General features: G+C 39.7%; 1 protein-coding gene across 2 annotated transcripts in view; it reads right to left on the bottom strand.

The window, feature by feature from the left end:
* The window catches only part of PARC6 (plastid division protein), a 39612-nt gene extending 18594 nt beyond the window's left edge, over nucleotides 1–21018 (bottom strand). For both annotated transcript variants that reach the window (XM_010277675.2, XM_088904367.1), the window contains exons 1-3: nucleotides 20430–21018; nucleotides 320–433; nucleotides 64–201 (exon numbers count right to left, since the gene is read on the bottom strand). In XM_010277675.2, the coding sequence (XP_010275977.1) occupies nucleotides 64–201; nucleotides 320–433; nucleotides 20430–20705 (528 nt within the window). In that variant the 5' untranslated portion in view covers nucleotides 20706–21018. The remainder of the gene's footprint in view (nucleotides 1–63; nucleotides 202–319; nucleotides 434–20429) is intronic.
* Between the last annotated feature and the right edge of the window lie 5257 nt (nucleotides 21019–26275).

The following is a 26275-nucleotide window of genomic DNA, read 5'->3' as shown; positions in this document are numbered from 1 at the left end:
CAGATTACTACACCTGTTAACAGAAATCTAAGCAGAAAGTACAACAAAACAGTAAGGGCATACCTCCTGGAGGAGGCAAAGGGCACCAGGCAACCAAGCCCATGGAATGCGAAGTGAAGATTTAGGTGGGATTTTTTCCCTTGCATTACCAGCATACTCTGGTTCAAAAAGAAGCTTATCTCGCACATCCATTAAAAGATCCTGCAAACCCAGCATAAGTCCCAAAAAATATAACCAGTTTTATACCTGTTTAATCCATCATCATATGTCCAAAAGAAAACTTCATAAACCAAATACATTAGAACATTTTACCCTTTACCTGACGGGATACAACAACATCCATGGTGTATCCTTCTTCAATCACAGCACTTTTCAAATCCATTACTGACTTAACTATTTCATCTTTCTCTGCTTGATCAGCAACACCAAGAATCTGCAAGTTTATTGTAATTGAAGGATAACTAAGAAAAGTGGAATCAAATGAGATCCAACATAAAAATGATTTAAGTACAGGTTGCAACATCTGAACCTTTTCCCTGCTTGCTACTGATAATAGACAGTTTATTCCAGAACATCCCCAACATCACCCCAAATTTATCAAATAAGGAAAATTTAATCCAACCATTGATGCCTCTATGCATAAGTGAGTTTTATAAAACAAAGATAAATGAAAAGGCAATCTGATGACTTCTTTTGGAGTTCATATTCATGTCACTAAGTGCCCAAATAGAATTATTTCAGGTATAATTAGAAAGTAAACCATTCTTTTATAATTAACATGATTTTGTTTCATTAATATAAACAGATATGTACAATGCAGATCCAATTCATCCAATAAGAGGTTAGATTTACCCCTCATTAGAGTCGATAGTCGGGTATTTTAGTCTTTATGCAATGTTTTATTAATAGTTGTTTTGTCTATTTTGTCTCTTTTAAGTTATGTGTCCCATACATAATTAAGGACATAAGCGTCTTTGTACCTTAGATCACAAAACATATAAATAAAGAGATGGTCGGCAAGGACAAAGTGTGGATTCTCTCTAGCCATTTCTCCCTATCTTCTTCTCCTTCTCTTCTCTTTCTATTTTGCTCTAGGACTGAACCATTAACATGTTATCAGAGCATTGGTAATCAGCCATTTCTTTCTCTTTGTATCACCTCTCACCCTATTCCTTTGAAGATATCTCATCACCCATTTGGAGGATCAAGCAGGGACCAAAAAGGGTTGGTCGTTTTTCTATTTAGGAGGTAATCATGCCACCAGTAGTTTCTGAAGTGATTGTTTCAGTGAGTTGTTAGAAACCCTTTACTTACTGACTCAAAGAAGGCCGGTTAGTGAACAGTTCATTCGTACCTTGTTTTTGGAGTGGTGATTCAATCCTATTGGGAGTAGAATCCAATCCTATTACCAGTGTTGATCAACAGATGCAAGAAGTGATTTCCGCTTTTCTTTTGGTGCTGAATGTGTGTCACAGCAGTGGATCTCGTTGCTGAAACCTATGACAGTGTGTGTTTCAGCAACGATTGACTACTAGTAATATAGTGTGGTGAGTACTGAACAATGTGGTGTGGTATTTTTTTTTTTTTGATAAATAACAGAGACTTTTATTAAAAGATAACAATGTGGTGTGGTATTAGTGATTGAAGGCTTTATTCTCTTAAACCCATGGCAACGACAAGAGAGAGTAGTGACAATAAATCCAATGTCAAGATTCCCCCCAACTACCTGAACATACAAATGACATCTATCAAATTAAATGGTGAGAATTATGTGTCACGGGCTAAGTTAGTGTAAGTTTTTCTTAGAATCAAAAAAAGGTAAAATATGTGAAAGATGAAAAACCCTCAGCTGAATCTCAAGGGTAGTTGGAACAAGAGGATGCATAGATTATGACATGGTTGTGGAATAGCATGGCGCCTAAAATTTGTTACAGGCCCGCGAATAGGATCTCGTCACGAGTCGGTCCACAGGGAAAACCTCCTGTTTTCCCTTGTTCCTCCCTTTTCTTGAGGAACCTATCTTGGCGCCTTAATGGTGATTTGTTCAAGAGATCACCAACTCTCCTCTACTCTGTCTTGACTGAGAATTTCGATGCCTCTATTGAATATCATTAACTCCTTTAAATAGGAGATTACAAGAAGATAAGAATCCCACTTTTAGGAGGACTCCCTACTGATCTATACTACTGAATTTAGATAAGAACACTGAACAGATAAGACTCCCTACTAGATAAGATGGAACTGTATCTAGCTAGATAAGATCAGTACACTGAATTAGATAAGATAGAACACTGAGTTAATCGCCCATTACTGTTGCTGTCCATTAAACTCTGAATTAATCGCCCATTACTGTTGTTGTCCATCACTGCTGCTGTTAGCGGCTGTAAAAGCATCCACAACATTACTCCCCTCCTGGACTAAGAGCTTGTCCTCAAGCTCGAATTCAGGATGGGTGTCTTGAAACACAGTCAAAGGAATCCAGGATAGGTGGAATGATTTTACCCTCCTGGATCGGGTTCCAATGAAGAGGGTTCATCCTCATCTTCCTCTTGTTCAACCAGGAGGCAGAAAAGTCTCTTGCACTTGTGCCCTGCTGAGTAAAGTTCATCACAATTAAAACATTGTCCCCTCGCCCTGCGTTCCGCCATCTCAGCCTTGGACAAGTGCTTAATAGAGGGTGCCACCACGTTGCTTCCCAAACTGGATGCCGATCTGGAATCGTGGCTCGGTTGTGGTTTCTATTCCCGGCTGGCTGCAGAAGATGGGGCCATGCCGAGTGGTTTTGGGGGTGCCCATGCTATTTGAGGCCTCTCCATACTAATACTTCCGTGGTTGAGTTGCAGCTTGCGTTCAAAAGCGCGAGCCAAATTCATAGCAGTAACCAGATTGGGGGGATTTTGCATCTCCACATCCACCCTCAAAGTTTCTGCTAACCCCGCGGTGAACATGTCGACCTACTGGTCTGGTCGTACCGATGATGCTCTTGCAAGGAGGGTCTGAAACTGACACTGATATTCAGCCACCGTTCCCGTCTGTTTGAGGTTGATTAGTTCGCCTAATGAGTTGCTTGTTAATGGGGGCCCAAATCTGAGAAGATAGTAGGATTTGAATTGGGTCCAACTGAGCTCGGGTTCCTCCTGCTCTAATCTATAAAACCAGAGCTGCGCCTCCTCTGTCATGTAGAACGCGGCTAAGCTTACCTTGTCTCTGTCCTCTGTCCATTGGTTGCGGAAGAACTGCTCACATCTGTACAGCCATCCCAACGGATCTCCCACGCCGTTATAGGAAGGGAACTCCAGCCTGTTGTATTTGGGAACGATCGCGGCTCCCTGGGCGACGACCTGCCGCTCGCCAGACGATTCTGCCGTGTCTGGACAACGGCCATTTGTGGTTGCAGCCCCTTCTGGATTCCTCTCCTTGCTAGAAAAATAGAGCTCCATCATGCACCTTAATTCTCGGACATCTTCCTTGATCTCGCGCACCTCCGTGCTGTTTTCCACGAGCTTGTGCTCCAGTTCATGAACCCTAGTCGTCAACTGCTCAAGGTCACCCATGACGCCTTGCTCTGATACCAAATTGTTATAGGCCCGTGAATAGGATCTCGTCACGGGTCGATCCCGGGGAAAACCTCTTGTTTTCCATTGTTCCTCCCTTTTCTTGAGGAACCTATCTTGGCACCTTAATGGTGATTTGTTCAAGAGATCACCGACCCTCCTCTACTCTGTCTTGACTGAGAATTTCGATGCCTCTATTGAATGTCATTAGCTCCTTTAAATAGAAGATTACAAGAAGATAAGAATCCCACTTTTAGGAGGACTCCCTACTGATCTATACTACTGAATTTAGATAAGAACACTGAACAGATAAGACTCCCTACTAGATAAGATAGAACTGTATCTAGCTAGATAAGATGAGTACACTGAATTAGATAAGATGAGAACACTGAGTTAATCACCCATTACTGCTGCTAGACCTGTTCATGGGCCGGGCCGGGCCGGGCTTGAACATGCTTATAAGTCCGCGAGCTTAAATTCGGGCCAAAAAGCCCGGCCCGCAATAAATTAGAGGCGGGCTTGGGTTTTGTCAAAATAGCCCGGGTTGACCTAATATTAAACTTAAAATTAGTTATGTGATTATGTCCATTTGAATAAATTTTTTGATTTAAGAATGTAAAATTGTGTTTTAAAATATAAAAGAAAGGGAAAAATACCATCTTGTAGGCCCATTGTTCATTTAAATAGAAAAAAAATACTATCTGAATTTTTAATTCTAATTTGAATAGGGAAAATTGTTTTTTTTTTCAATTAGGTCGGGCTTCGGGCTCAGGTTTCGGGCTTTTTACCGGGGCCGAGCTCGGGCCCAAGTTATAGGCCCGTTGGTCGGGCCGGGCTCGGGCTCGGGCCTAGTATATTTTCATTAGTGACAAGTGAAAGCCCGGCCCGGCCCGGCCCATGAACAGGTCTAACTGCTGCTGTCCATTAAACTCTGAATTAATCACCCATTACTGCTGTTGTCCATCACTGTTGCTGTTAGCGGCTGTAAAAGCATCCACAACAAAATTAGTGTGAATTTTATGTTTGTAGATACAGCCAAGGAAATTTGGGATCATGGTAAGAAACTCTATTTTGGGTAAAATAACACTACAAGGGTGAATCAACTTTATCAAGAGTACTTTAATCTACAGCAATGACATCTATCAAATTAAATGGTGAGAATAATGTGTCACGGGCTAAGTTAGTGTAAGTTTTTCTTAGAACCAAAAAAAGGTAAAATATGTGAAAGATGAAAAACCCTCAGCTGAATCTCAAGGGTAGTGGGAACAAGAGGATTCATAGATTATGACATGGTTGTGAAATAGCATGGAGCCTAAAATTAGTGTGAATTTTATGTTCGTAGATACAGCCAAGGAAATTTGGGATCATGGTAAGAAACTCTGTTTTGGGCAAAATAACACTACAAGGGTGTATCAACTTTATCAAGAGTACTTTAATCTACAGCAAGGAAATCAGAGCCTTGAGGAATATTATGCTAGTGTGAGAAACTTTTGGAATGAGGTTAATGTATATCATCCTTTAACATCAGATGTTAAAATTCAGCAGTAGTAAAGGGAACAACTTGATGTAACCAAATTATTAGTGGGTCTGAAACCTAAATACAAGTCGGTTAGAGCACAAATATTAGGTGGTTCTGCTCTTCCCTCTCTTGAGGAGGTGTTTGCCTAACTTTGTAGGATTTCTATTGGGCCTTCAAAGAATCCTACTATATCTGACAAGTTTGTTTCATAATGGCAAGAGGGGAAGGTCATGGGAATAGAGGAGGTGGTCATGGAGTTCAAGGAGGCTGAGGTGATTCTATGGTTAAACATACTGGTGGGCGTAGTGGAGGTTGAGATTCAGGGGGATGTTGTGGTAGAGGATGCAACAATGGTCCTAGGAAATTCACATATTATAGGAGAAAAGATGTGAAAGGTAGTGAGTCTGTTGGATCTGATCTTAAGGGATCAATTATGTAGGCTAAATCTTCGGATTCCCAATTGAGGAAGGAACAACAAGAAGACAAGGTGAGTGTTTACGGTCCTGTTGCTGAAGAGATTTTGTTCTCACAATCCAGTGTGGACAAGGAGGGTGTTTCTAGCCATGCGCCTCTTCAGAAATTAGTGGAAAGAGAGGTCACAATTGGTAAGAGTTTGGGTTTATTTTTTGGGGGTGGTGAGGAGTTTGCTAGAGGAGCCTCTAACAAGTTTGAGAGGAGGAAAAGGGATGAGAAATTGAAAAGAAAAGTTCGATCAGAAGGAGGCAAAGATCGGGATGAGGATAATTCAGGGCAGGAAGATGCTTTCATGGATAAAGATTGAAACTTTGTCTGTTTTGTAAGTTGAGGGTCGAGGATCGTTGGATTAGGTGTCTAGCTGGTGGTCGCCTCAATGTCAAGGGGTTTCTTTCTAATTTCTTGGTTGTTTTTGTTGTTGCTTTCCAAATGAGTTTCAATTGTTGAGTTTGTAGGTTGTTCATTTCAATGTTCAGAGAACCGGACCGCATCGACCGGGAAGAGAGAGAGGTTCAACCCGTGTCCAACCGAAGGTCAAACCATGATGACGTAATATATGTGTGTGTGTGCAAAATTTATATATAATATATTATAAATTATATAGTAGATTATAATATGGGAAAATTCCCGATCAGTACCCTATACTTTGGCTCGAGTGACAATTTGGTCCCCAAACTTTAAAATGCGACAATCCAGTACCCAAACTTTCAAAATGTGACAATTTAGTACCCGAACTTTCAAAATGTGACAATCCAGTACCTGCCGTTAATCAGCCGTTAAGTGACATTTGAAAAGTCAAAAATGCTCTAAGAATGCCATCTAATTCTCCTTATCAACCATCCAAACATTGACAATAAAATGAACAGTCTCAAATTCTAGAGTCTTCTAAACAGTCACCAACTTTTTTTAATAGAAGAGGCTAGGATTTGGGACTGTTCAGTTTTTTGTCAACGTTTGGATGTTGACAAAGAGAATTAGATGGCATTCGAAGGGCATTTTTGACTTTTCAAATGTCACTTAACGGTTGATTAATGGACTGGTTAACGGCAGGTACTGGATTGCCACATTTTGAAAGTTTGGGTACTAAATTGTCACATTTTGAAAGTTTGGGTACTGGATTGTCGCATTTTAATGTTCGGGGACCAAATTGTCACTCAAGCCAAAGTACAGGGTACTGATCAGGAATTTTCCCTTATAACATATTTAAAATATATAACTATATTCTTCTATGACATATATATTTTATTTTAGTTTCAATTTTTTATACTAAAAATTAATAATTTAAGCAAAAAGGCGTTTTTTTAGCAAAAACAGTGGGGCAAAGCACCTTTTTCACCTTGAAAACACGTAGATCGTGAAAAGTTAGACAAAATAAAAAAAATAAAAAAAAAAGATCACCCTAATTGGACATCCGAGCGCAAAGTTATGTATGACCTTTAGAAGTTCACATTTTATGTGCAAAAAAAAAAATGTCAAAAAATCGGCAGCGGTTGGTTTTCTAAAACTAGGACCGAGTCACCTGTTTTGACCGATTTTTTACCCACTACGATTCTAGGGGTATGACCAAACCAGTCAGGGGTCTAGTCACAGTTCAACCGGTCCAACCAGCTGGTCCAGTATGGTTTTCTAAACACTGGTTCATTTGTGTGTTTCTGTGTTTTTGGGCTTTGCTATGGTTTGTTGTTGGCCTAGTTGGGGTCCTCAGTCTATGAGTCTCTCTCAGGTGATTCCTTATCACCTTTCTTTGTATTTCTTCTTCTTTTTAATGAATTCTCTCTTTATTCTTCAAAAAAAAATAGTGTTAATTTCTGTTATGATTTGCATGGGCCACCCTCAACATGGGCTAGTCATGTTGTGACAAGTGGTGGTGAAATCAGTGAAAATCAACAAGCTAACCAGACACCTTCTACATCTACAAGAGCATTGGGTTAAAACCTTGAACTGTTCAAGAGTATTCCCACGGATGACTTCTTAAGCAATTGGAGAGAAGTGGCACTCTCAGAACCACATAGAGAAAATACAAGAATGGAGTGCAATTATCAATATATATATATATATATAAGAATGGAGTGAAAACCACTAGGTTTAAATAAACTAAAGCTAAACTTTGATGGTAGTTCATTTGGCAATCCAGGAAGAGCAGGAATAGGGGGAGTTTTTCCAAAATCACTGTTGTAAGGACTGAAGTTTGTTGAACAATTAGGGGCAAGAGAGTTGGAAATTGAAGATGGCTCCCTTCTGATCATAACATAGGCAAACCAAATTAAGTCAACACCTTGGAAACTCATATTAACTTTCAGACAGATTCACCAACTTGCAAAGAAATTTAACTCTACTTTTAGATGGGTTAAAAGGGAAGCTAATGGGTTGGTGGATGTGTTAGCCAAGCAGGGAGCTGATAGACCATCTGTATTTTGCGTATTGTTGTAACCTAGTGCTTACGGGATATGTATACCTGTAACTCAGTTTCAAATATTTAAATTAATAAATGAATTTATTTGCTGGTCAAAAAAATATAGAAAGGATCTCAACTGTTATCAGGTTTAAAGGTTAGTCTGAATAAGCACTAGATTTTGGGATTGTTTTTCCCTCTTAAACCATGAGGGATACCTATGTAGTTTGAATCAAGTGTCTCTGGAGGATGGAGGAAGATAGGAGATTTACCACTGGCTGCACAATGGAGGAAGAAGATCAAGGTCGAGACCAAGAAATCTGGAGGATGGAGGAAGATAGGAGATTTACCACTAGCTGCACAATGGAGGAAGAAGATCAAGGTCGAGACCAAGAAATTTGTGTTGGAGGAAGTGAGGACCAGGAAACAAGTGAACTAAAAATCTTTTACTAATGAAAAAGACACAACTTAGTAGAAGTAAGAAGAAAAGTTTGAGGGTATTTTGGTAAAGTGATAATTAACTTTAATAAAAAGACCAAAATACACCTCCCAACAACTATAAAATGGCTAGTTTTTAAGGGTATTTTGGCCAATTGAATTAATTTCAACTCCTATAAATACCCTTTTATCCTCCCTCACTCATCACACCAATTCTCATATTCTCTCACTTTCATAATCTCATACACTCTTACTCTCTTAATCTCTTGCTCCTTAGTCCCTAATTCTCAACTTTATTCAAGTTTCAACAAGAAGGTAGGGGTGCACAACTTGTGTGGGCCCAGCCCGAGCCCGAACCGGCTAAGCCCAAAATTTTACACGGGTTGAGCTTAAATTTTCGGTCCTCGGGCTGGGCCCAGGCCCAAGAAGTCGAACTTTTTTATTTTTCAGGCCGGGCCCGGAACTAGACCTTAGGTAGCCCAAACCCGGCCCAACTATACACATTCATACATACATATACATATTTACATATATATACAAGCACATTTGTATATGTATACATTTGTATACATATTTACCTATTTACATAAATATATGTATACATATTTGCATAAATACATACATACATAAATATATGTATACATATTTGCATAAATACATACATACATAAATATGTATAATTTTAGAGTGGGTTCGTTGACCAACCCAAGCCTGAGCCTAAACCGAGTGCATCAAATTATAATGAGGGTTGGGCTCAGGTTGGGAAGATCGAGCTTGACCTTGGGCTCGGTTCGGGCTCAGGCCTTAAGCCCAGATTTTAGGGTTGGGCCCGGATTGACCATAAACCCAGCCCAACACGCCCAACTTGCACCCCTAGAAGAAGGTTTGCTCAAAGTATCTCAAGTTAGCAATTTGGGAGGCTTAGAAGCTTTAGTAGTTGAAATCAAATTGGGATTCTAGTCTCTAGATCGGTGGACTGCGTAAGTTGCAATTAATTTTCATTTTTTTAGGGTTTTAATACTACAATTTTTTAAAAACAACAAATTTCCCTCAAAATCCCTTTCCCAACATGTTTGGCTTCAAGGATGTCCAATCACAGTATGACAGCAATAAAAAATAAACAGATTTTTAATAGAAATAAAGAGAAAAGAAGAAGAAAGGTTTCTTGGAGAAAGGAAAAGAAACAGTATGGCTACCCACTAATTAGCTTTTATATTCACTAAAAGGGATACAATGTCTAATATGCCCTTGATAGGGCGACTACCTTCAAATAACATAAACTGCACTTAAAGAAACATTGAACTGATGGGCCTTGGGCCCAATAACAGTAATTTAAAAATTAAAACATAAACTACTAAAACCTCAACACTCACCCTCAAGTTGTGAGTAGATGTCACACATTCCCAACTTGTGTAGATCATGTTCAAACTTGTTCTTTGCAACCCCCTTGATGAGTACATCAGCAAGTTGTAAGCCAAATGAAACATGTGGCAAACGTACTTCCCCAAATGGCACCCTTTCTCTTATGAAATGCTTGTCTACTTCTATGTGTTTTGCCCTATAATGCTAAACTAGGTTGAGCAATGTTAATTGCTGCCCGATTATCACATACAGCAACATAGGTTCCTTTACATCAATTCCAAGCTCTCCCAATAAGGGCCAAACCTAGAGAAGCTTTGAAACACCATGTGCCATAGCTTTATACTCTGCCTCTACACTCTACCTAGCTACAACTGGTTGTTTCTCCATGAAACCAAATTACCCCCAACAAGAGTGCAAACTCCTAATGTAGATCTCCTGTCATCCAAGCACCCTACCCAATCTGGATCTATATAAGCCTCCAATTTCATGTGTCCATGATCAGCAAACAATATCCCCCTTCAAATAGGCAAGTATCCTGTCAATAGCTTTCCAATGTTGAGCCCGTGGAGTATGCATGTACTGGCTCACAAATATAACAATTGGCCCACCTAGCTTTGATACCTCCCAACATCCTTTACCAACTCACCATCTAAAGCATTAATTTTGTGGCTTTGGTCAATAGGTGTATCAACTAGTTTGACTCCAAGTTCTCCAGTCTCTTGTAGAATACCCAACACATACTTTCTATGGGAAATGAAGACCCCATGCTTGGACCTTGCCACTTCAATACCCAAAAAAATACTTTAGTTCCCCAAGGTCCTTAATCTCAAATTCCTAATATAGGTTCTTCTTTAACGCATTAGTCTCACTCAAGTTATTCCCTGTGACTACAATGTTATCAACATGTACTATTAGCACTAACACCAGTGATCCCCTTCCTTTCACAAACAAGGTATGATTTGATTGAGTTTAAGTGTACTCAAAGTGAGTCAATGCTCCCCTAAAACGGTAAAACCAAGCTCAAGGTGACAACTTCCATCCATATAAGTAATTTACATACCTTTCCTTTGCCTACACCATCATAGAATCCAGTTGGAAGGTCCATGTACACCTCTTCTTGCAAATCTCCATCGAGAAAAACATTCTTCACATCAAGATGAAAAAAGGGGCCAAGAATATGTGGTTGTTAGATACAAGAGAATCTAAAATGAACTCATCTTGGCTACCGGAGCAAAAATCTCCAAGTAATCTATCCCATAGTTCTGAGTATACCCCTTTACAACCAGCCTTGGCTTGAACCTTTCTCTTTTGCCATCAGCCCTATACTACATAGCATACACCCATCTACATCCAGTTGTCACCTTATCAACAAATAGATCCACAATTTTCCATGTTTGATTTTTTATCAAAGATTTTATTTCCTCCTGCATAGTCGTCCTCCACTCAGGTTTAGAGGGCCTCACTAACATTCCTAACCTTAGATACAAAATCAAGAGAAGAAAGAAAGGCACGGTAGGAAGGAGATAAGCCACTATAGGAAAGATAAGGTGATATACAATGGGTTGTGAACCTTCTCTTCCCCTTCCGAAGTGCAATAAGAAGGCCTAGGTCATCTGTAATAATGTTAGGCATAGGTGCAGCATCAACAAAAACAGAAACATCAATGGGAGAGGGGCATACATGAGTCTGTGTTAGCTAAACTTGGATTCTTAGATGAGCCAATGGGATGCGGTGCAGATTCCCCTACTATGGAATCAACACCCCTGTGTTGTCGTATATGCTAATGTATAAAAAATTGAGAGAGAGGAAATAATGGAGCAGGTAAAGAAGTTGGGATAACTAGAGAGGTAAAGGACCTGGAAAAAGAAGTGGTGTGGATTGCTCACTCTCTCCCCAAAAATAATCCCCTTAAGGAGGACTACCTGAAAAGAAAAGTGTAGACTCAAAGAAAGTGACTTTCCTAGTGACATACTAACTCCCTGACATCAACACATAACAACAATACCCCTTCTGATTTCCCACATTCCCAAGGAATATACACTTCTTGGCTTTAGGATCTAGTTTTGAGCGGTGAGAACCAAGAATATGGACAAAACATAAATACATAGAAACCTACAAAGGAATATGAAACGTCTCCCCTTCAAGAAAAAAAGGAGGTTATATGGTACTATATACCCAAAAACACAAGAAGGTACCCTATTAATCAACTGTCGTTAGAACTACATAACCCCACAAACGATAACCGAAGGGCTAACCATAATACTTCTTGCCACTTCCACAATGTATTTGTTCTTCCTTTCTACTACACCATTTTGTTGTGGAGTATACAAACAACTACTTTGATGAATCATTCCATGCTCTAATAAATAAGATGCTAGGTATTTTTCAAAGTATTCCCTAGCATTATCCAATTTGAATACCTTGATTTGGACTCCAAAATACATAAGAACCATCTGATGAAATTGTCATACCAAACCGGGCACCTCATCACGAGATCTCATCAAGTATACCCATGAGTATCAAGAATGATCATCCACAAATAAGAGAAATAACGATATCCACCCATAGAATAAACATGGCATGGTCCCCAAACATCAATGTGAACAATAACCAAAACTGAAGAACTTCTTTTATTACTTGACTGAAAAGAATGTTTACAATGCTTCCAAGTTGATAGCCCTCATACTTTAAACTAGGAAACTTAACAAACTCAAGTAACTTTGCAAACAAAAAACATAAAGAACCAAAAGAAAGATAACCTAACCGATTATGCCAAAGCAATAATCTAACTCACTGACTCAGACACATTACTCTTGTTGTTGAGATGATGACTTTGGTAACTAGGAAGCATATGGAGTAGGTAGATTCCATTCACCTCACAACCACTCACAATCGTCCTCTTTGACTCCAGATCCTGTAAAACACAATTACCAGAAAGATTTTCTTTTTTTTGAAAAAGGTAAAATAATTTTATTAGAAATAAAACTATATTAGAGAGAGACCCCAATAAAGAGTCCCAAAGGCCAAAAACCCAAAACTACATTACAAATGTAACAAGCTTCTAGAACTCAGCCAGGCTCCAAACACCTTGGACTAAAGACCTTTTGCAGCTGAATTCCAAGAGAGTAGTTTAACAAAGGAACAGGAAATTAGATAGTCTACATGCTTTAATTTGTTTTCGAAAACTTTTCTGTTTCTTTCCGCCCAAATGGTACTAACCACTGCTGCAAGAATAGAAGACCAAACACTTTTTGCCAACTTGGACAAGCCTTGAAGTTCCCAGCACCATAACAAGTCCAAAACAGTAGCTGGCATGACCCAAGAAAGGCCCAAAGAAGAAAAGAAGTGCTCCCAAACTGCAGCAAAAATAGGGCAATGCAAAAATAAATGAATGTTGTCCTCTTCCACTTGACCACAAAGCACACGTAACATGTCATGGAGCTGAATCCCTCCTCTCCAGATTCTTTTTGGACAGACACTTATCTAATACTACAGCCCAAACCAAGGCATTTATATTAGGAGGGGAAAACGGGTTCCAAATTTTATTAGCAGAAATATGTTGTAGCCCCAACTGTTTGGCCAATCTTACTCCTTGACGTAGAGCCAAGATTTCTGCTCTTAAGGAATTTCCAACTCTTACTGGACCTGAATAAAGAGCCATTATTTTACCTTCATCATCTCTCAAAATACCTCCTATTCTAGATGGGCCTAAATTACCTATGGAGCTTCCATCAAAGTTCAGTTTTACCCTTTGTTGTGTCGGTGGGGACCAAATTTCCTGTACCACAGCTTTAGATGAAGTTGTAGCCGCCACAGCACCCCAATTTCTGTAAATGTCTTCAACTGAGAAGTTCTTAAACAGATCACAAAATTTCAACGAATGGATGATCTTAATGGTTACTAGTTCCAGGCTTCCACTACCTCTTCCTTCGATCTAAACACACCTTTAAAGATCCTATTGTTTCTTTCCTCCCATACTGACCATAACACAGCTGCTCTTGTGGCTCTTTCAAGGAATTAATTTTTTGGAGATACAGCACTACCTCACACTCCTTTGATGGAAAGCTCCCTGCAAGTTTAAATGTCTGACGTAGAATGTTGTAGAAAGAAGAGCAATTGAAAAAACGAGAAGGAGAAGGTTTCCAAATTCTGCTATCCCTACAAGACTAATCTCTAGAAAGACTGTCCCAACTGAGTAATCAATTCGTCAACCATCCCTATTTCTAAATCCCTTAGACCTCTTCTCAAGCCCAAATCTCAAGAATTATCAACAAACATTGATGAGATCACTTTTCTTTTGTTTTCTAACAAGGAGTATATAGAAGGGAATCTATCTCTAAGGGAGTTTTGACTAACCTAAACATCTTTCCAAAATAACACTTTGTTTCCTGCACAAACATCATATTTGAAATAAAGAAGCATAAGAGGCAAAATACCATAAATAACTTTCCAAGGAGAACACCAAGAAGCCCCATGGTCGAGTCCTGCATCCCAGCCGTTATCTGCCAATCCATGAATACTAACAATCACTCTTGACCATAACCCATCCTATTCCACCAATTCTCATTTAATGATATTTGAAGGAATTGATTAGTAGTGGCAAATTGTTCATCCTTAAAGGCTAGAGTGAGTATGGGTTGGGAACCCCCTCCTAAAAGATTCTTGAAGCTGAATTTTGCTGGCAGTAGTCTTGGTAATCCAGGCCCTTCAGGAGTGGGAGGGGTATTGAGGAATGAGAGTGGTAATATGGTTCTTATTTATCCGAGTCCCCTAGGAGTTGGAAAGTCTACTATGGCAAAACTTCTAGCTGCTATCCAAGGTGTACAACTAGCAGTTCAGTTAGGTGTGGAATAGTTGCAAATAGAAGGGGACTCCAAAGTGGTAGTGGGTTGGCTACAAAACCCGAACTCTATAATATGGTGCTTTAAGAATGAAACTAAAAAATTCATTTGGCTGACAAGGAGTTTGACAATGAGAATATGGGTGGAGTGTGCTTACCATATGTTGCATCTTACTTGCAGTTTGCTGATGTTCTTACAAAAGGTGTTACAAGAAACAAGATGGAGCATGATCTACGCAAGTTGGAAATGTGTGACATCTATTCCCAACTTAAGGGGGAGTGTTGAGTTTTGGGCTGATAACATCTGTTTTTATTTACAAAGCATAGTTAAGAGAGTTATTGGACCCAAGGCCCATTAGTTTATGTTTAAATTTAGAGTGTTTACTTAGTTTTTAGAAGTAATCAACTTACTAACGGCATACTTGTCTTTGTATTCAATTTTATTTATGAGTACATAAGCTAATGAAAGGAGCGGCCAGATCTAATTTTGGCTTCTCCCCATTCTCTTCAACTTCTCTCCTCTTTTCTTCTCTACACAAACCTTCTCTTTTCTTTCTTTCTTTCTCTCTTTCACAAATTTTATATCAAAACAGAATTTCTGCACTATTCTACTTTATGGATGACAGAAAATTCACCAGTGGCTATTGTACTTTCGTGGGAGGCAACCTTGTTATTTAGAGAAGTAAGAAAGAAGTGTGGTGGCCAGATCTAGCGCAGAAACAGAATACAAAGCCATGTCTCATGGAGTTGCTAAACTCCTAAGGATTAAGAATTTGCTAAGTAAATTGGGTTTCCCTCTTGATGGTCCTGTGTCACTCTATTGTGGCAGTAAAGCTGCCATCAATATTGCATCGAATTCGGTAGGGAGAAACTGAAGAAGGGAGAAGTGTGCACTCCATATGTAAGCTCAAAAGAACAACTTGCAGATGTTCTTACCGAAGGTTTAAATCACTTGTGGCATAATGATCTTTGAGATAAGTTGGGGATGATTGGTATCTATGTCCCAACAGGGGGAGTGATGTAATATTCTTAGTTATGTGCTATAAGGGTCTCCAGTGCATCACCCATCTGAGCCCCTACCAAATAGTCTATGGGTTCAACCCTGTAGGACCCTTGGTGCTAATTGAACTCCTTGTCCCAACAAGGCCCAATGACAAGGTGGACAACATGCTCTCCAAACATGAATAGATTTATGCCAGAGTCAAAGCTCAACTGGAGGATTTTTTTTTATCAGTAACAATAAACTTTATTAATGATGTGAATATTTATGAAGCTTTAGATACAATAGGGGAGGTAAAAAGTCTTAACTCCCCATCAACAGAATACAATGACAAAAAGTTAAAAATTAGCCCAAAAGATAGCCTCCCTATTCACCCCCTACTTGGCCAGCCCATCAGCAAATGAGTTGGCAAACCTCTTCACCCAACTATAGTGTATCTCAATGTCTCTGCCCAACCAACAGAATTTTTTCTTTTCATTGTTATAGTTCCACAAGCCATTGTCCTCTTCCTTAAGCCAGCTAATCACCACCTTCAAGTCACCTTCCAAGACCAAACATCTGATATTTAGTTGCTCTTTGAATTCCTTCCAGAGCTGCAAGGATCTCAGCCCTAAGAGAGTTTCCTTCCCCAATGGGGCCGGAGAACAAGGCAATAACAACCCCCTCCTCATTCTTGAACACTCCCCCAATCCCAGAAGGCCATGGATTCCTCAAAATACTGCCATCAAAATTCAGTTTTGATGGACTAGGAGTCCTCTTACACAAAGAAGAAGCAGCTATCTCTTTCCAATTTCTTAATAAGTCAGCCACAGGAAAGTCTGAGAACAGCTCCAAAGATTTTAGCCAATGGACAGCCCTTAAAAGTATTAGATCTAATAGGTGTGCCAGGGTTCTGTCCTTGTCTGAGAAAATTCGTGAGTTTCTTTCTTCCCATAGGGACCAACATACAACTGCCCTTGCTCCTCCACATAATCTCCCCTCTCTTCTTAGGCCATCTGAAAAATGTAGGAGAGAACAGCCTCTAGACACTCTCGGAGGGATTCCAAGAACACCCAAAGAGGGAAAGAGCCCACTCCCATACAATTTTAGTGACCTTACAAGAAACCATAAGGTGGTAACCAATTTCCCCATCAGCTTTACATAGAATACACCAATTAGGAAGTAAGCAAGAATTGGGTCTCTTTTTTTGAAGTAAATCATTTGTGTTAATTCTTTCCAGGAAAATTTCCCAACAAAAACTACCAATCTGAGGAGGAATGGGCTTGCTCCAGATCTCTTTAACCGGAAAGTACACCCCAATTGTGACAGGAGGCTGAGTTAAAGTTTCAAAAAAGGAAGCAGAAGAGAAAGTACCTGAGGTGGAAGGAGTCCAGAATCTAGTGTCCTCCTTATTAGGATCCAGGAAAACATTCTCAAGGATGGTTAACAAAGATAAGATGTTGTCCAAGTCTGTATCCCTAATTGCCCTTCTCAGGCCTAGGTTCCAACCAAAACCAAAAGTGGAATCTGAAAGACCTAAGAAAGAAGAAATAGGTTCATTTTTCAAGTCTGACAAAGCATACAAGGAGGGGAACTGGTCCTTCGGAGGTGAATCCCCTACCCAAGTCTGTTCCCAAAACTTTATTCGATTGCTAGAGTTAAGGCCATACCTGACCCAAGGGGAGAAAGCTGGAAGCAAATCATGAATGGATTTCCAAGGAGAAGCAGCTGTAGCCCTTGTAGCGATTCTAGGATCCCAACTGTTGTCTCCCAGCCCATGTATGCTAGCCACAACCTTAGCCCACAACTTATCTTTTTCCGTTGTAAACCTCCACAACCATTTCCTCAGCAAGGCCATATTCCTTTTCTTAATGTTACCAATCCCAAGGCCTCCTAGCTTTTTACCTCTAGTTACCACCTCCCAACTCACCCTATGATCTCTCTTTTCCTCTCCAAGCTCCCAAAGAAAATTCCTCATTAATTTTTCCAAAAAGTTGGAAACCTTGGTGGGGATCTTAAACACTGACAGAAAGTAGACAGGAAGGTTAGCTAGGGTAGACCTAATCAAAGTGATTCTCCCCCCTAAGGAGAGATAATTTTTCCTCCAGGATGCAAGCCTCTTCTCAAACACAGAAGAAAGTTCGCTTTGAAAAAGGTGACTTCATGTACCATTTCCTATCAAAAAAAAAGGTGACTTGATGTGGGTGATCCTAAACCCTAAAAGATTTCCAACAAACAAACCATGCAAATTGCAGAATAGGAAACTTGAACCTTGTTGTATCATTAAGAAAATCAATAACAATGCCTATTGAGTTGAGCTTCCCCTCCATTTCAAGACCTCTGATGTGTTCAATGTTAACATTTATATCCTTACCATGGTGAAAATGAGGCCTGTGAGATCTCAAGCTCAAGGTCGAGTTCTCCTCAAACTGGGGAGGATGATGCAGCCCACGAGGCAAAGGAAGCAAAACAGGTGAGGCTTCAACCCATGAGGCCCAGGGGAACGAGTCTTAACCCAACATGGAAAGAAGAGGTGAGGCCAGAACCTCACATCCCATGAAGTTGCGAGATGCAAGAATCGACAAACCCTAGAACCTCGTGTCGCACGAAGAATAACGACCTTGCAAGGTCGCAAATTTGTAAGACCAAGATTCCAAACTATGAGACCTAAGCCCACGAGACCAAGCTACGAGGCTAGCACAAGAGCAAGTTGCAAGGCTCCTTCGTCTGCTTTGCAAGATCTTTACCCTACAGTGTTCATTGACTGGTCCATTACCATTAGCACGAAGCCCGCCAACTAGCCAATCAGAATCAAGCAGAATTTGCCGACCCTCTACCATTGCAGATTACTATTTCCAGTTTTCATCTTCCGGTTAGAGTTTTCCTCCTTGTTGGGTCAGCCCATTTTGTATTAAAGCTTTTGGTGCCAAAGTTGAATCCTGTTTCAGTTGCAGCGTTAACGAACAACTTTGGTGTATCCTTTGGACATCTTGCAAAAGAAAAGACCCAACCTTAGTATTCCCCAAATTGATGTATCCTTTGCAAAGCTAATGGATAAAACTATCACCATCCCTGCCTTCTTCTTGTCATGGAGCTTTGGAGAAAATTTTTTGGTTTATTTGGTTGTCGGTGGATGTTGCCTTTGCAAATTGGGGGACTCTTTGACCCTACAAACTTCAAGTGGCCAAAGAGGGAGAGTTTTATGGAGATGTATTAGGGCTGTTTTGGTATGGACAGTATGGGAGGAAGGAAATAACAGAATCTTCAATGATAAAGAGAGGGATGAGGCTTCTGTCTGGGGTTGTTTGCTAAGCAAGACTCTTAATTGGGTCAAAGCATTGAATCTTTTTTTCACAATTCTCTCTAGTTGACATGTGGAGAAAATGGGAAGTGGTTGCAAATTCTTCTTCGGTTAAGAACAAGTTGGTTGTTGCCTAGAATCCCCTGAAGAAGGCTTTATCAAGCTAAACTTTGATGGTGGCAACCTTGGTAATCCTGGGCCTTCTGGTATTGGAGGAGTTTAGGATGCAGATGGTTAGATTGTTGCCTTGTTTTCTGGTCCAATCAGAGTGGGGAATGTAGTTAGTGCAGAGGTCCAAGCAGTTTTACAGGGAGCACAACTGGCAAAATAAATGAACTTCGCAAGATTGGTCGTTGAAGGAGACTCTAAATTGGTAATTGGGTGGCTGAAAGAGTCGGAGACTGTAGCGTGATCATATAGGGGGGTGATGAGAATATTTAAGTGGTTAACCTCCAATTTAACAGTTAGAGTTCAATGGGAGAGGAGATCAGCTAATGGGCTGGCAGACCTTTTAGCTAAGCAATGGGTGCATAGGGATCACTTATTTTGGGCTCAGTTGTAATTTTTATTTGTCTTGAGAAAGCATCTCGTGCCTCTTTGTGGGAACTCTATTTTGTACCTTATGTTTGTTCATCTTGATTAATCTTAATAAATTACTTTATTTATTATCAAAAAATGATTGTAACAACTGTTTTTTATCAGTTCTTGCCTTTTGTTCCCTTTCTCTGTGCTTGTTTTCGAGCCACAAAGACCCCTGAAATCCTTTCACCTCCTGCTAGAGTAGAGATTCAAGGTCATCTCCTTTATAGGTTGCAAAACTGAAAGAGTGGTGTTTGCACTCTTGCAGCTCTGGTTATTTTAGTGTTTGTTGCCATCAGTTGTCTTTAGTGAAACTCACTCCGTTTAAGGACTACTGGCCGCACCAAGATGCAAGACAACATTTCCTCCACTTCTCAACAAAACCAGTTTGGACATTAAGATATAATTCAAAGAGTTCTAAACCATATGGTCATATATGTCTTCTAGATCCAATTTCCAAACAAATCCCCTTCTCCCTATTTTTATTTTCACCAACCACTTTCACCTTTCTTACACATAAGGTGTGTTACAGTACCATCTAGAGCTTCTATCATTCTACACAAGAGAACCTACCAACTACCCTATAGAGACCGAGTAGCAAGCCAATTGATCTAATGTCCTTCAGTTCCACTGCTTCCATCTTCTTCGGGGTGAGAGAGATGAAAGTAGCGTCCATGGTGTTGTTTAGCCATCCCCTTCTAAAGGAACTCTCCGACCCCCCCCCCTCACCACCACCACCACCAGCATAAGCTTCACATTTACCTTCTTTCAACAGTGTCCATCCAAATGCCCATTTCAGAATATCGTTCTACAAAGTTCAAATTTAACTAAAAGAGTGGCACATTGTAACCATACGAGCAAACTCAAAGTACAAATTTACGAACATATAGTGAACCCAGTTATGATGACTGTAAGTTAAGTTTCAACCAACGAACAAGACACTAATGAGCAGAGGAGGAAAACTTAACAAATAAGTAAACAAAATAGACACCTGGTAGCAAGTAACTGGAATTTCGACGCCCGTCCGAATCTGGCCGTTCTCAACAGTCTGCAACCCCGTCGCATTCAGCCTCCCTCGTACGACGACAGCTCTCCGTCTCAAACGGAACCCTTCTGGAAAAATTCCCGTCGAATCTCTGGAAATGGTGTTCCCAGTGCTGGAGAGAGCAACGGGAACACTTGAACTCAAATTTCTCTGCTCCTCGAAAACGACATTCCGAAAACAACACCAAGGAGGAATGTTCATCATCAAATGAGGCAATGCCATATCCAGAACTCAACCCTTACCGTAGTATTTTTCATCCTACCAGAGAAACCATTGCCATTGAAGGAAGCATCGTTTTTGCCCCAAAAACTGCAGATTGAGACGAACTGCGAACGCTCTAGGATCAAAAATTTGAGACATTGGGATGAGATCGTTTACGATAATTCAGAGAGATCAACGATTAGGGTTTCGAGTAACATTTATTTTTTGGAAAATTAGAAAGAAAGTGAGAGAGATTTTCTTTTGTCTGCAGCACAACCGTTGCAGACTGCTAGCTCACTTCTGAGTTCTGGCAGCAGCGCTCGCTTCGAAAGCTGAGGAAAGAGAGAAAGCTGGAGAGGTAGAGAGATTATCGAATTTTAGATGGGACCCACAGAAATTGGCGAATCCGCGCGTTACGCATAGGGCAAATTTACCCCTAATTTTTAGAAAATTGAATAACTCTACCCTTGCTCTTATATCCTAAATTATTATGAAAATTGACTTAATCCTGCCAATTTTATTGTCCTTAACGTTCCATTTCTTTAAAACCAAGCATTACCTTTTTTTTGTGGTTGATTTTATTATCCTTTATTTTTCATTTTTTTTCAATGCCTAAAAATTTGAGTTCTTTGTAAAATTTTATAGACGCCTCTACCTGTAATAAAGGATTCTGTAGAAGCTTCTACCTGTACAAAATCTTTTCATCGGTACACACTCCATTGCTTAGCTTTAGTTTGCCTTTCTTAATAGCAAAAAAGTGAAGAAGAAAGAATGCAGTATACACTAAGCCGGACTCGTTATATTATCATATAACTTTCCTTCATATTAATCAGCACTGTTGGGTTGGGACGATTGATGAGGGTTTGGCCACACCCATCATCAAAGCTTTAAAAACGGATCCAGAAATGGAACCGTTCTAGCTACCGGTTTTTGGGTCAGTGGTTCGACCGTCCAGGTCAAATGGTTCAGACGGTTTACATTAGAGCAATATAATATATGAGAAACAAAGAAAGGAGGACTGGAGGAGTGGAGAAGAGTCTTTTGTCGGCTGAGAAAGAAGAGAAGAAGGAAAGAAAGAAAGGAGAAAGGAAAAGAAGAGAAAGAAAAAGGGAAGGAGGGAAGAAGAAGGAAGAGGAGGAGAATGATTCGGCGCTCACCGGCGACAGCGATGGCAATGACAAGATGTCGACGACAGTAACAGCGCAGATGACATATCTGAGATCTGAGATACGAGTTCTCAGATCTCAGATCTGAGATTGTTTTTTCATTTTTTCTCATATCTAGATCTAAGATCTGAGAAAAAATGAAACTTTTTCTTAGATCTCTGCAATTTCTTTTTCTTCTTCTTCTTCTTCTCTCTCAGGACATCAAATATGAGTTCGTGTCTCAACTCAGAGTTTCTCCCCTCTTTGTAATTTCTCAAACTACGAACCGCTGTCCGGGTCAAATGAATCAACGGTTCGACCACCCTGGTCAGCAGTTTTTTGACGAATTCAACGGTTTTTTATCCAAGAGTAGGTCAGGGGTGAAACGGAACCAGTTGCTTGGACGGTTTCTGGGCCGAACGGTCCGACCATTCGAGTCAACGGTGGTTCAAAAACATTGCCCGTCATAATCGATGCTTTATGAGAGCATTATATGAACTTCATACAAGCGCTACAGATGCAGGCTTTTTAACAAACCCATTGGGATGGTGGAATGGTGCACCACCTTTTTTTTCTACCTTTGAATCCTGATAAAAGAATAAATGCTCATCTCTTTGGTCACTGCATCTCGTCTTCGCAATCCTTCCTCTCCAACCAAAATGAAAGCCCAATCTTAACTATTAAATCCATCTATGAATTCCAGCAACAGCAAGGTGTCAAGCATTTCATCTTGAAAATTTAAAGAATAATGATGGGTAAAATAGATATTTTCATCTTTTTGATTAAAAATGCTAACAACATGGAGGATTTAGTCAATTGTTGGAAAACATAGGGGTATTTAAAGGCAATATATAAATAGTAGGGGTAGAGTTAGTCAATTTCCTAAAAACTTAAGGGTACTTTTAGAGATTTGCCTTTAGAGTAATGGTTGAATTTTGTGATACACTTTACATTTCAAACATTACTATCATGGATCTCAACTATCCAATTCATAGACCAAATCATTAGTTGACTATTGATCAATCAACAATACTTCCTCATTTACAATAAAGAAAACAAGGAGGATCGTTTTAACAATGTGAGATCAAGTTGGTCCACTTGGAAATGGAAGAATTAGATGTTCTACATTTTGGATAGAGATGATCATCTCATCAATATAAAAGCAACACACTGATACATCCATGCATTAAAAGGGAAAAAAGAAAAGTTACATGACTACATGGTGCATTACCCCCCCCCCCCACCCCCCACTAAGTGGCATGACGCCCCTCTCCGCTTTACTAGAGTCCTACTCCAACTAACTTATATTCTCTCCACCACTTTTCCATAAAAAGGCATTTTTTAGAAATTGTATATCCAAATAAGAACCTTCATTATTCTTTCTTAAATTATCTCTAATTCTTATCTACCCTCTCCTCCACTTTCTCATGTATATATATATATATATATAATATTTATACCTGCGTCAACTTCAAGGACACGACCTCATTAAGGCCTTCCCTAAGGATGAATTCCCACTACTCAATATGTAGATATTCAACTATAGGCAACAAACCATTCCCCCTTCCTAGATGCATACAATAGCTATAACCATATCTTCATAGACCCTCCACTTGCTCATCACACAGCCTTACGCCTATTGGCAATTTCTACTACCAAGTGATGTTTGGATTAAAAAATGTTGGGGCAACTTACCAAAGGGTGATGACTTGCGCTTTCCATGACATGATGCATAAAAGAGATAGAGTGCTATGTTGATGGCATTGTGGTGAAATCAAAGAAAAATAGATGATCACATCGAGGTCCTTAGAAAGATTTTCACAAGGTCTAAACAATATAACTTGAGGCTAAATTCACTTAAATGCGCCTTTTGGAATAGAATCAGGAAAATTCCTAGGGTATAAAGTTGATCGGGTAGGCATTTCACCTAGATGATGCAAAAGTCAAGGAAATCCTAACAGAAATTCCCAAAGCTAACAAAGAAAACCAATAGCTTCCACTAGTTACAAGAACATAACAAAGCCTTTAAACAAATATAATAAGCATACGCTAAAGCACCAAGAAGCCATAGGATGCTTCATTATGCAAGACAATTAGGAAGGCAAGGAGTGTCCTATCTACTATGCCAGTAGAACTGTGAAGCAGATAGAAAAGAATTACTAATACATGGAACAATAATGCCTACCTTTAGTATTCATGGCGTAAAAATTCAGATATTACATCTTGTGCCAGAAAATTATCTTGATCTCAAAGAGTGATCCAATCAAATATTTCATGGGCATACCCCCTCTCTTAAGCAAGTTGGTAAAGTGAATGATGCAGTTCAGCGAGTACACCATTGAACATACCTTGCCTAGAGCCATTAAATTCCAAGTAGTAGCAAACCTCATTGTAGACATTCCTACTGAAGACCCCCTAGAAGTCTCAGAGTAGATACTAGGAGACCTTCCCCTAGTTGTAGTTGTTAATGATGGATAATGAGAAATAATCCTCAACGGAAGCTGTGTTATTTCCAGTGTTGGAGTAAGAGTGATCGCGACCTCACCTTCCAGAGAAACCGTAGCCAACTCTTTTAAACTCCAATTCCCCTGTTCACAGAACGTCATAGAGTATGAAGCCCTTGTCCTAGGGTTAACTATAACAAGAGAGCTAGGCGCGAAGAAAATCATGGTTATAGGTGATTCATAGTTGGTCACTTGGCAGATGAACGAAACAACCATAGTAAAGAAAATCCCATTTACCCTACAAAACCCTTATCCAAAAGTTAACCCAATACCTAACCATCACCTACCAACACAGAAATCATGCCAAGACTCACTATACAAACTGTGAGTTATGTCCAGATGCAAGGGGTACCATCTATAAACAAACTATCTCACTAGGTAGAAACAGAAGACCAAATAAGCAAGCAAGACTAGAGATACCCTATAATTTAGAAGCTAAAAAATCTACCTCCTCACCACAAGACGTTAAAAATCCTCTTGTGGTACTAATTAGTAAATGGAATCATCCACTATATGTTGGCTGACAAGGTATACACTCACTACCTAGGAATCGAAGAAGGGAAGGTATTACTAAAAGAGACACACAAAGTATGTTGTGGGAATGTAACTACCTCATTGTACAGGAGACTGTGGGGCATGGTCTACTATGGCCAAATATAAAAGCCAATGTGATGAAGGTACAAAATGACTATGAAAGATACATACCAAAGATAGACAAGATTGAGTATTTGGTGGTCGAAAAGGCTAACTGGAGGGACTCCTACGTTGCTTATTACCTAACAATAGGTGCCCTTCCAATCGATATCATTGAGAAATTTCTCCCATTTATAGTCAATAGGTCCTACATGCAAATGAATTGCTATATTATAGAACCTTTAGTAACAAACCCTTAAGATATATGGGCAAAGAATCCTACAAATTTTGGAAGCAACCTACATAGAGAGGCAACAACACACCAGGGTTAGAACCCCTTATGTAGTCACAACTAAACATGTAAAAAAAGTGCACATCTATCAGATACATGGGCAAAGAACCCACGAGCCATCCAATGAACTCTACCCAATAATTGCACCTTGTCCTTTTCACACATGGGGAGTAGATCTAATTGGAAAGATAAACCCACCCTCTAGAGGTTACTATTCCATTATAGTTGTCACTGACTAGTTCACAAAGTAGGCCAAGGCTATCCCCTTGAAAAGAATAGTAGTTGTTAGACAGTGTATGCCCTTAGCTCCAATCAGAATGGTGTACATTATGACATTTAATGTAAATGAATAAAGTACATATTTGATTCATGCTATTATGGTGTATTTCTGTGTAATACTCTTAAAGTTGACACTTATGAGACTCGTGTTAGTTTAAAATATTCACAGCCGTTGGATAGATCTGGGGAGATTTATCCTGCCAAAGCTAACACTGATGTGCCACCAAGTTGGTTGGGGTGGCTTGTCTCAACTGCCAGGGTGAGACCTGAGGTACATGCAATGTGGGTTTTCTTAAAACCCTGAACCGGACCAGAATTCCAGTATTGCCTTGGACCTTGGAGATAGATGGGCAAAACTGGAATGTTACACTTGACCCCTAAACTCAATTATGATACTGCACTAGGTGTCAGATTGGGCTGCCTTTGATATGCCAATCAATGAGATCCTTAGAGGGGGTCAAAACTTGGTGTATGTTGGGTCAGTCCGAGAATTCATCTGAGTGGGTGATCATAGTGACAGGATCAACCCATTTGTCGGACAAAGTGAATGATCGGGGATGTACTCTCTCTGATGAAAGCCTAAACTGCCGGCAATTGATTTCAACCATTGAAATTTGTTTTGCAAAATATATTTATATAAAGATATACATATATATGTATATATATACATATATTGTGGTTTCAAAATGTTTGCAAAAGGTTTTAATTCCTAGGATCCATGTGAATAGAGAGTGCAGC

This window comes from Nelumbo nucifera, chromosome 4 (assembly GCF_055504915.1).
Source record: "Nelumbo nucifera cultivar China Antique chromosome 4, China Antique-T2T, whole genome shotgun sequence".
Taxonomy (NCBI): domain Eukaryota; kingdom Viridiplantae; phylum Streptophyta; class Magnoliopsida; order Proteales; family Nelumbonaceae; genus Nelumbo; species Nelumbo nucifera.
Note: the sequence above shows the minus strand (reverse complement) of the source record. Positions and strands in the feature narration are given on the sequence as shown.